General features: G+C 43.5%; 1 protein-coding gene across 1 annotated transcript in view; it reads left to right on the plus strand.

Annotated features, from left to right (window-relative positions):
* The window catches only part of LOC146809367 (tetraspanin-4-like), a 138,742-nt gene that overhangs the window by 90,632 nt on the left and 35,564 nt on the right, over nucleotides 1-12,546 (plus strand). The window contains exon 5 of the mRNA XM_085616180.1: nucleotides 2,278-2,379. Within this exon, the coding sequence (XP_085472306.1) occupies nucleotides 2,278-2,379 (102 nt within the window). The remainder of the gene's footprint in view (nucleotides 1-2,277; nucleotides 2,380-12,546) is intronic.

Raw genomic sequence — 12,546 nt, forward strand, 5'->3', positions numbered from 1 at the left:
CTACCGCTCGATAAAAGTATATGTGTATGACAATGAAGTAGCGGGAGCACTGCTAGAAAAATTCCAAGTCCTTCAAATTGTTTTTTAAGTCCTTCGATTAATTTGTAAGTTCAGACAGAAACTAGGATAAGTGTGAAAATCCAGAAAATCCTCATTTTGTGGGCTGGCTGACCTTTAGAAAGTGTTTTTAACTCAGAAATAAGGGACAGATGCTTTTTTGTTCGCGGCTCTGCTACATCTGTGATGCTCAAGTCCCAGGCATTTAGAGAAGCAAAAAGATACTAGGTGGAATACTAACAATTTTTCTCAGCCACTGGTAGTTACTCATAGCTGCATCACAGTCTGTTGTTTTGTGCCCATGCCATTCCAGAGAAACACTAGCCAAATGCATATCTGTCATGATCCTGTCCCAGTAAGAATGGATCAGCTCGAACTGCCAGCCCAGGTCTTCTCTAGACAGGAAAACAAGTCTAGAGGAGTTCTGGCTCTGTTGCACCTCCTCAGTGAAGTGCATCTTGAGTCCTTTGACACACTAAGCACGGTCCCATGTCTGGGTATTAAATATCATACTTAGGGTATCACACTAAGGAAAACAACAAAATGGTAGGTCAGGAACGCACAGGCTAGGTCCCCTGTAGACAGACTCGTTTTATCCTTGTGGTGCCTCCTCAGTGAGGCTGAGCTTGAGTTCTGTGTCATAGTGAACATGGAACCCACACCTGGGTATGTCCATCACACACGGGCCATCATACTGAGAAAACAAGATCTCTTTCAAGGCAGACGTAATACCAGCATTGTCAGACCAGTAAGGTAACTCACTGCGCAGTAATATACTCTCAGTGGAGATGGGTTTGAAGAAAAAAAGGCTTTTATGGACAAATGGAAATCCAGACTGCGAAGGGAACAGTATCTTGCGGCTAAATCAAAGTGATCTGCTCTCTGAAAGAAGATGAAATTTTAGAATTTTCCCTACACAACGTCACATACACATAAAACACTCTGATATTCACTCACTTACTCTCACAATTACGATTGTATTATGGGTACAGGTTATTTACAAGCACTTCTTTTATTACTAAAGACAACAAAATGGAGGCAAAGGGAGGTAGATGGTAACGAAAGATAGAATGTAAAAGACACAAACATCTAAGGGTAGATTTAGGATGCTCATTCTTAGTGGATTAGGACCCTCTGCAAAGGAAGGGATCCCATGGCAGACCTTCTTATAGGACGGGGGGTCTCATTTATTGAATGGCGGGGTGTAAGGTCAGGGTTAAGGGACATTGTCAGACCTGTGTCCATGTCGAGGTACTGTAATAGAAGAGGCTGAGGTCTGCTGGCAAAGCAGTATGTGAGTCTAGTAATTAAGCATCAGGCAGTAACATGTCATCATGGAGAGAAAGATTCAGAGCTGTGTGTGGGTCCCAGTATTGGACCAGAAGGTGGTGCTACTGGTCAGGATGGAGGTACCCTAAGAGAGCAGTTTTTGGTTTTCATCAGGGTCAGCTTTTCCATTAGACACAATATGTGTGGGACTAGATGTGCCAGCATGCAGAGGCTTCTTGCTCTAACATATCTTTGGATGTCAGAGCATCAGAGTCGCAGTGATGACTCTGTTGAGAGGCAACAGACAAAGCAACAGGGGTATGAGAGTTTACATTTCAACTAATGTGGCAGAAGGATCTCTTCCAAGTTCCTAAAACACAAGTAGAAGGCCAAAGGCGATGGGTCTGGAGGTACTTGAAGGTAATGTCTGAATCTCAGTGCTCAGTACTCTGGCAGGGCAGGGTTGAGCTGCACTGCCAGAGGTGTGAGTGGTCTCCCATGCTGTAAATGGCAGGGCTGCTTTATAGCAGCACAAAGGTGCATTAACAGAGCTGTGTGTAGATCTCACTTCAGGATTTTGTTTTACTGGGAAGCTGAAGTTCAAGATTGAGGGGCGTTAGTAAATCGGCGTGTCTGTGTCCCAACACCAGGATATCCATCAGGGCTTGTCTAGATCCACCTGCATCTGAATAGCAGGGACAGCTGTTTCTCAGGATATAGTCAAATATAGCTGAATGTAGTGTAGTAATGCCTACTCTTGATACAGTAGTAAGAGCCCCCATTTCTCCAGTATTGAATCTTTCATGGATTCACACGCTTGAATCGTTCCCTGTCGTTGAGGTGGGACCTTCGACTTGTCGATGGGGAATGATTCAAGCGTGTAAATCCATGAAACATACCAATGCAGGAGGATTGTAGTTAAAGGTAAGTGATTTATTTATTTTCTCACAGTTTAACAGGTATGCAGAAGACGATCTGAAGAAATCTCTTGCTCTCTATGGTACAGAAGGGAACCTGGGACTCACCAACGCCTGGGATATGGTGCAGATTAAGGTGAGCGGAGATGCCTTTTACTACCCATTTCTTTCTTCCCTGCAATGTCTCCTTTGCTTCTGTGCACCATCCCCTTACAATCCTGCCCCCCCCCCCATGAGTTCTTGTTCCAATTTGTGGCTCATGGTTTTGAAAGCATATTGGTATATAAAAATGACCAACCCCCGGTGTGATTTTAAAAACCCTTTACAGAGGTATTAGGGCCCTCCACCTAGGATATTTGCAGACAATTCAAGCGAAGTAGTGTTTTAAGCACCTTCGACCAATCATATTAGTCATATCTGATTGTAATGAAAGAGACATGTAGTGAGATGATTGAGTGGTGTCCATGTTACGAAGCAAAGTGAGTATTTAAGTGTCTGGTAATAAGTATTTCTAGTTTCTACATATCCGGGAAGATGTATTTGTCGTTTCAACATGTCCTTTAGTTGGTATCCCCATGTACTTTTAGCTAGTAAGAGAAATTGACAGTTCCATATTGCTAGTAAGTGCAGAGTAAACTATATTACATATGTAAAAATATGGACTAGTGCTACACAGACCTTGAAATATTCAATTCATTGGAATGCATTCCTCCTTGTTAATGTTTTATACTTTTTAAGTAGGGGCATTTGCTGGTGGTGTCTCGGCTCTCGATGGGAGAAGTGCATTTACTTGTTCATTATTGATTCATTTGGTTTGACATTTTACAAAGCGCTGTGCATCCTCTTTGTTTACTTCAGAGTATTGACTATTTTTTAGAAAGGGTTCTCCAATCAGTGGCGTAGCAAAGATGTTAAAGGCCCTAATGCCGGCGAGTAAAAAAGGCTTCCATGCCCCTGTTTCGGTAGTGAAATACAGCTATAATTGGGGTGCATAGCACTCCTCTTGTCACTGGGCCCCACTGCCTTTACTTTTGGGAGAAAAACCTGGAGTGGCTCACAAGAAATGGAACTACATGCCAGCAATGGGCATTCATAACTTCCCCAAAAGAGTTTGCAAACCTGTTACTGGTAAACATATGTACACACATATGGCACACACAATTTTATATACAAACAATATTGGTAAGAATTCAGTCTTCGATTGATGTTTTTTCAGTCTTGCTCTTTACGAGTGCTTTATTGCATTCCATAATATTCTTCACAATAGCCTCCACAATAGCCAACACATGTTTCGTCATAATCGTGACTTCCTCAGGGCTGTATATCAAAGTTTTCTGCACAAAAACGTTCGATGCTGTAAGTCTTATATAAATCACAATTGCACCCTATCAAAGTATAAAATAACTTGATGTTGTATTGTTGAAAGTCCCGATTATGGCTCCAAACAGTTCCAGACACTTTGACTTTACACCCGTAGTGTGTACGCGGCGCAATACGGCATAGGTATGGGATTCCTGAATCCGGGTCCAAGTTTACCCAAACTCTCTAGCTTCTCCCCTGTAGCATGTGCGTAGCGGGTTCACGGAGATCCTGGTAAACATATTTTATCATAGATAGATACTGATGTGATTATCTAATCCACACTTGACAGGTTGGATAACTAAATAATAGAGGTTCAAAGCAGTGTTGAGGTTTTGCGAAGCGGCAAGCTTGCAGCCTCTGTAATTTAACCAATTCGTTATCACTCTTGAAACAAAATTTGCCTTTAGCCTGTGCTTGTTATCACTCCCACTATGCAAATACACATCATTCTTAAGATGTGACTTTACAGTAGCTTCTCCGTGCCACATAGCTTCCCGTGACAGCACTTCTGGCGATCTCACTTCCGTCAGGTGTTACGATGTTGAAGGTCATGCCTTATACCTCAGTTCCCTGGGAAAAATTTGGGAGTTGGGTCCCTGATCAAGAGTATACATTTGAGGTGAAGTAGTACAACAGAAGTAAGACTTCACATCAAATGTTTGTGTGAATCTGAAATGTCCAACTCCCTATCAGTAAATGTACAAAGAGGGCACTATTCTTTCTAATTGTGTTCATTGTATTTGAATATTCTCTGAATATTACCGTTTTAGGCCCAATTTATAAAGGCATTTAAGAGTACTAGAAGTAGCACTTCTAATGTACTATTTCATATACTCATAAATGCCTTTGGGCCCATGGAAAGGCGCAGTGACGAGCTCATTTCAACAAAATAAGTAATGGAAAGGATCTTGCAATCCTATGGAATAAAATTCACTCCTAGATAACATTGGCAAAATATTTGCTAAGCTGGCGATGCTATGACTTGAAAACTGGGTAGTTGACCGCAAAATAATACCATGGGAACACATGGGATTTTGGACATAGAATGATGGATCATTGTGTCTCACTTTGATATCCTCAAAAAGAACAGATGATGGACGGAATGCTGAAGAAATCAAACATTCAACCCCAGTCACAGATCTGTGTGAAATATTGGTTAAATCCAAACTGGGGTGGCATGGTGGGCAAAGATTAATTCAAGCATTCCATCCATCACCTTTTGCTGCCTCCTCGACCTTTCAGCGGCCTTCGACACAGTCTCTCACCGCACCCTAACACGCAGACATCATGTCGCAGGGATCCGGGACAAGGCCCTCGACTGGATCTGCTCATTCCTCTCTGGCAGAACGCAGCGGTTCAGACTCCCTCTCTTCCTCTCGGACCCCACAACGACCACCTGCGGAGTCCCCCAAGTATCCTCCCTCAACGCCACGTTGTTCAACATCTACATGGCTCCGCTCGCTTATATCGTCAGAAACCACAGACTCAACATTGTTTCATACGCAGACGACACCCAACTCATCCTATCCCTTTCCAACATAACCATACACAAATTTCAAGAAGGCATGGAAGCAGCCGCCAAATGGATGAAGAACAGCTGCCTACAACTCAACACGGGCAAAAAAGAAGTACTCATCATGGGCCCACATCCTGACGCCTGGAACGACACATGGTGGCCCCCCGCCCTCGGAAGCCCGCCCACCCCCACGAACCACGCACGCAATCTCGGAATCGTCCTGTACTCGAACTCAAAATGGACCACCAGATCAACTCAGTCGCATCCTCCTGCTTCCACACCCTCTGCCTCCTACGCAAGACCTTCAAATGGATCCCCCTCGAACACAGAAAGACCATCACACATGCCCTCATCACCAGCAGACTTGACTACGGCAATGCACTCTACGCCGAAATAAAAAAAAACCTCACCCGCACACTTCAAAACATCCAGAACGCCGCCGCCAGACTAATCCTCAACCTGCCACGACACTGCCACATCATCCAGCACCTGCGCACACTCCACTGGCTCCCCATCGAGGCAAGAATCACCTTTAAGATTCTCACCCACGCACACAAAGTCCTCCACAACACCGGACCAGCATACCTGAATAGCCGACTCACATTCCACACACCCCAAAGGACCCTACGATCAGCCCATCTCTCCTACGCGGTGGCCCCTCACACCAGGAAGTCCAGATCAGGAGGCCGCTCCTTCTCCTTCCTCGCGGCCAGAGCCTGGAACTTCCTCCCCCGCCACCTCAGACAGACGACATCACTCCCCAACTTCACAAGGGACCTCAAAACATGGCTCTTCGATAGACCTCCTCCTTGATAAACATGACTTTGCGCCTCCAACCCCTCCTCCCTCCCCCAGCGCCTTGAGACCCTTACGGGTGAGTAGTCGCGCTTAACAAACCCATGATTGATTGATTGGCTCCTGCAGCTGGGAACAAAATCAAGACTTCTCCAGTATCTTGGCATGCCTGGTTCTGATCTTAATGGAAACAGGCTACTAACATAGGCCTGCCCCTTTCTTGTTCACTGCGTCATCCAGAAGTGCATATGAATTACTGCCTTATGTGAGCCAGTTTTTATCATTCTTTGGGGCACTAGCAGGATGTCGGAGGCAGCCCGTGTACTAGCTTATTTGAAAATTCAATGCATTCCACCTGTCCAGTTCTTTCTTGGGCTTTCCAGAATGGCAGGTAGAGGACAGGCTGGTCACCACTGGTTACGATACTTCCTTACTTAGTAATCTAGACCGGCACAGCACAGCAAAGACTGAATGGTTAATTTATCCTGAGGAAAAACAGTCTTGCAGAGAAATCCTTGTTGACCTGAGGATTTCCCTCAGGTCAACAAACACCAAACGTTTTGTGGCAAGGACCCTGGAACAGAGAAAGTGAAGGCTATTACGTACAGATAGGATGAAGGCAACCAGCAGAGGAGCCACCATTTGATACATATTTATTCACTGTATCGTGGTACTTCACACAGCAAGTTTACGGCGTAACACAGTACGACCCTCATACTACATATACTCAAGGAAAGACAGGAACGCACGTAATGAGGGACTGGTTGGATTCGACTAATACCCTTTTCCACCATCTGCCAGTAACCCTATAACCTGGTTTGATGGGGTAGTACCCATCCAACTACAGGTAATTGTATTGCACCTTCTTACAGTGGAGCCTACACTTAGCTATTTGAGTTTGAGGAAAAAGAATGGATTATCTACAATGGACTGACAGATTGGTGAGGTTCCTGGGGAGAGTCAAATACAGGCAAGAATAAATGAACAGTGGAGGCTGGGACAATGCTAGGACTTCTGTTCATAGACTACTATAGCACTCGCAAGCATCCAACACTTTTGCTATCCCAAATCTCAATTGTTTCGTTTATTTGCCGTTGGTGATTAACATTGTGTCACTTCTTTTAGGGTCTTTGGGTTTTATACTTGTTTTTTAGATATTCAGATAGTTGTTCCGCCTTTTGGGTATTGAGAAACCAGCTTCATCATCTCAAAACCACTTAGACGGCCCCAGAATTTGACCAGCACTGGTACTTCTCTTCTCTGCTGTGTAACAAATTAATCATACACCTCCGACATTTTTTCTGACTCAGCTTCACTAACGTTGATTTATAATCTGGTTGCACTTGTGTTTGTGTTTTGCATTCATATTATTTCCCTTAAAAAGCAGTTTTCTGCATTGATAATCTCCCATGCAGTGTAAGGCGAGCACAAACAGAGCGCGAAACAGGGATACAACCACTCCTCGCGAATGCCTAAACTTTAAATGTGGGACGATGCTGGCAGCAAGCCACGGATATGAACATGTCATCAATTAGACATGTTGCTTTACCACTAATAAATGTGACCATTGCCTGTTGATTCTGACTAAATCCCCGTATAAGGAAGTACTTTCTAATACAGCGAGCATTTTAATGACTTACAGCTTTTTTACGTTCATCGTTAGCTCAGCATCCACTGCTTCAAGAATGGGAAGTTCTTCGATTCTTCGGGGACAGTTGTAGTGTTAACTTTACCTCCCACTATTACTATGGAATCAAGAATTGCAGTCTCAATCCAGAGAAGAGCCCTTTCCAGCATTGCTATTGCTTTAAATGTTATTTATCTTTAGCTGATTTTAGTTGTATGGTGATAAAAAAAGCAACGTAATTACTGCTATTGTCCCTGAATTGGGCTGCATCAGCACAGCTAAACTGCAGGACAAGATTCTGGGTTTCCCAATCAAATTTCCTTGATGTCCACCTGAGGATGCACCAGACGGCCACCCTCTTTTGTTATTAGTTGCTCAAGACTTACAGACCACAAACCCTCCTAGGTGTGCGTATGTGAAAGGCAGGTATTTTGAAGCAAAATAATTGCAAATTGTCCAAGACAATGTAACAGGTTGGGTCCTTCATCAACCTAGAAAAACCTTCAAGAGAACACTGGGTAGCTAGATCCATCTGCAACTTATGGTCTGTAAACCCCAGTATGGATGGATGCGCATATATAGTGTGAATGCGGAGGTGGACTCTCTTCTACGCATTTATTGCCGCTCCTCTAATTCCCTCTTCATAACTCACCTTTGCTGCTATTGCGCTATTGTGATTAGTCACATATTCTCCTTTGTGGTTCTATTTTCCAACTTTTGCTTTTCTGGCTCTCTTGTGTAGGGCAATACATGGTCATTGTTTTCCAGTGATGTGCTAGGCCTGCAGCAGAACTAGCCTTGAGTTGTCCTTGAGAGCCAGCCCAGGTCTCCCTTTCATCCTCTCTGCGTCTGGCAGATCCTCCGTTAAAATACCCACCGTAGAGCACAGTTTATGTTAAGCTTGGATACTTTTCTGTGTGAAAATCCTCTCCCATCATTGCATCCTCAACCAGTTTTCTTATTGGGTGCTATTAAATGACAATTCTAGACTTCAATGGTTAGACATCGGTACTTTATGTATGTCCCGTGGCTTTATTTGTTAATGTAATCAGAGTTCAAAGTGTGAAGGAAAACGTCTGCATTAGACCCAATAACACGATTATCAGAGCTCAGTCTTTCAAGAGTTTCTTTTTGCCATTCCCTTCACTGTTCCAACCACAGCTCGCCTGTCTGTGCAAGGAATTTATTTTAATTCCCTCCAGAATATCACGCTTAACCACAAGTCGCTTTCAACCCTTGGCCTAGTCCTGAATCAAATCTCTGGGTTTTATAGTTGATTCAAAACAACTCTTGCCTCTGGTTTGTTTTCTCGCCTTAACCAGACTTTGCAAAATTCGCTTTTTTACCACTCAACAATCGCACTTATCATTGAAATAGTCAACGACTATATCTTTTATATAATGGCATCTTATTTACCACTGAAGAACAATGAGAACTCCGTACATTTGGCAGAGTAGTGTGTGTATGAACCATACGTGCCCCTTCAGTTATAGTCTGTGAAATAAAACACGCTCAGAGAAGCCCATTAGAGTCTAGTTTGTGTTTGATGGCAAAACGTAGAGCAAGCAGCAACATTGTCTACATGAGAATTTGCAATGCAGGGAACCGACGCTTCTTGCCTGAACCGCTGGAGCACAGAGCGGCAAATGGGCTTTATTTTTTTACTTTCTTTTATACTTTGATCGTGGGAAGAAAGTGAAGGGCTTTAAAAAGAAGAGACAGGGGTGTACACACATGACAAAGGTGACTTCACTGAATCCGCGGTGTCTCGCTTGTCTATGCCACATTTAAAACGAGGCTGTTTTTACTTGAACAGCAGGAAAAATGCGCCATTTACAATCCTGAAATATAAAATAGCAGTACGTTTAAAATGTGTGTTAATGTACTGTAATGAAAAGGTTTCGGTAGTGCTTTAGGCAGGTATTAAAACAAATTCATGGGTCATTGCAAGCAGATATAAATGCGTTTTCAAATCTCACCCTGAACATACAATGTCTAGGGTCGGATTGGTAACTTCTTTGGCTTCAAGTTGTGTATGTTCCACCACCATATATTCAAATAAAGAGAGAGGCCTCATCCATACGTCACTGGGTGAGGATGTGCTCACAGTGACATTTTTTCTTCGTCTGGGGCCATGAATCAGAGTCTGTTTTCACCCCAGAGAGATCTCACTTATGCTCTAAAATGTTCAGAGTGACCCTAACCGTCCACTGACGATGCTTCTGTGCTGTCGCAGGGGTATGCGGCACAATATCATCGCAATTGTAAATCACTTCAGTGAAACTTTGGCCTCTTGTAACCATGCATAGAATTTCAGAGTACCCAGTAGCATATTTTGCCTAAGTATCAGTTGCCTCCATTACTGCTGTGTGGGCCAGACATGTCCCAAATATAATATGTCAGTCATGCATCTTATAATTGGTAAGCTATCTCTGGTACTTTCTGAGGTGGTGTAGAGCCTAAACGTCTCATGATCTGTAGGTCTTCTATGGTATAGGGCTATACAAAGCATGCGTATAGTCAAGTACAGGTACAGAGAAGAAGCTAGCACACCCTCACTTTGCTCTGTTAATGGTTTCCATACCTAGTATTGGAGAAGTGATCTTACTGTCTGAGCCAGCATCCCCCTGCCCCAAAACCTGAGCATTACCTTGTCTCTCAGAACTGCTGGGGGAGGGCAGTCGACCAGGTACCTTGTTTCATGCAAACTTGGAATGCCATTTAAAACTGTTTTCCTGTCAAATTGAATTAATGATTTAGTACGCTAAGTACCTCCTTCATTCCTTTGGGAAGTTTCTCCATTTGTGTTCTGGGTTGTGCAAGGTTTATTTTTGTAATTCAGCTGATGTTTATTCCCTCTCACCCATTTCACCAGTAGAGGATGTAATCTTTCTTTTCCCAGTCATGGGGAAGGGACTCTGGCCACCAGGAACTACATGCATTCTTTTGAACATTGCTATAAACAAAAGGGCACCATATGAAATAAATGGAGAAGCCCTCACCCTCGGTCTTCAGTGTGTTGCCAACATGCTTTGTGCTCCTGCCATGCTGGTGTGTCACTAAGATGTGCTTCATTGTGCTTTCTTGAAATACAGGGAGTAGGAAGGCATGGTGACCCGTGACCAGTCATGGCAGTGGCTGACAATCCTTCCAAATGTCTCTTCTCCCCGCTGCCCACAGATATTGCTCACTCAGTGGTGTTGGCATTCATGAAGGCATGCCATTGGTGGGTCACATGCAGCGCTAGTCTGACAAGGAGGGTCTCTGCATTCGAGGCCACCCTAAAGTGCAGTCTGATATTGACCATGCATGCATGGGCATAGAGTGGGGTGCCAGGAAGGAGCATGGAGGCGGGTGCAAAGCTGCATAGGGGAATTGGGCTAGAGCAGGGAGGAAATGGAGGTGCACCAAGGAAAACATCAACATGCAACTAACATTAATGCAGCTGAGCATTTGCTTCAGAACTAGTGTGCAAAAGGCCAAGTTGATACCACACCATAGTGATAGGACGCCGCGGTGTTTTGGTGAAAAGAGAAGTTCAGACACATAATGATGAGAAGCGTGAAGATTTCTGGGGTGGCATTTTCATGCAGATTCAAGCTGTGACTTGTATGTGTTGTGAAAAGGACTAAATGTAGGTTTTGTGTTGGTCCTCATAGGCAGGACACAATGGAGGATTATTGTATGCAGCACATGATTAATGTAAGCTTGTGGGGTGCAGTTACGTTTCTGTAGATAATAATTAGGATGGGCGTCAGGTCCTGTGGCTATGTTTTCCGGTAAAGCGATAAATGGCCTGACAGCCTTTTCTTTGCCTCTGTGGGTGTCCACATCCTTTCATCAATCCCATGGGAACTTTAAAAAAGTTTAAAGTACTTATAGCCCTTAGGTCCTGTGATACTATATGAAACACGTTAAATCCATAATGTAAAATATGATGTGGTGGAGAAATATCTGCTATTTACCTATAAAAATTTCTTTCCAGCGTTCAAGTTTGCATAGCGCGGCAAGCAACTCTCCAATCCTTGATTCATTCTAATAATTTGTTAGACATTTCTGTTCCAGCCAGAGCGAAGAGTCCCCTTTATTCATATTTCCAAATATTTTATTTGCGGAATCAAAGCATGTGACGTAGATGTGCACGTTTCATGATAGAACAGAAACGTGGGCCCTGATGCACTATTTCCAATTGGTTGCTTAATGGGAGCTCCATTTGCAATGAGACTTGTGTAGTAATAGCTGGCATTCCAAATTACCCATTCGCAGGGCAAACGACGTGGCCACCCGCCCACCATAACAAGCCAATATGGGGAACCAGTTACAGCTCTCTTCTCAGAGGCCCTTAGTCACTTTAATACCTGATTAATTTGTTTTCAATAATGAAACACTTAGTTTCATATGCCCACATTTTAAGTGACTACTTTATCGAATGCATGAAGGGGATCAGAGCTTGAGGTCCATAGCGGTCTAGTTGTTACGTCAGCTTACGCTGCATTAAGGTATGTGTATTTGTATAGTGCACAACTCGCCCCGGAGGGTATCCCGGCGTTGGTTAATCCTCCTCCTCCTCCTCCTACAGATGCCACGGAGAATGCCCTCCACATTTTGCCTCCCAGATCTTCAGTTTCTTTTAGTCGTTGGCATGCTAGCCTTTGCATCTAAATGATTTATTTATTTTTTATTTTATTAATTTATAAAGCACTGCCTACCAAAGAGACAATGGAGCCCTGTACGAACAACTGTAAAATGTTACAAACCAAACCAAAAGAAATAGAAGTGCAAGGCAAAAAATCATAGCTGTCTGCAGGAATGGAAGTAAACAATTAAAACCATGCAGTATTCAGAAACGTACCTTATCATGTATTCAACAGATTTTAGAGATACTGTCTTGTTGTGCAAAGGTAACGAGTTAAGAGGAAAGCGACTAGGTGTGATGTAATCGAATTTGGAGATGCCAGGGATTGTGTGGGCTGCAGCGCGAAGTACAGTTTTTAAATGAGACA

The sequence above is a fragment of the Triturus cristatus genome, chromosome 7 (assembly GCF_964204655.1).
Source record: "Triturus cristatus chromosome 7, aTriCri1.1, whole genome shotgun sequence".
In the NCBI taxonomy this organism is placed as follows: domain Eukaryota; kingdom Metazoa; phylum Chordata; class Amphibia; order Caudata; family Salamandridae; genus Triturus; species Triturus cristatus.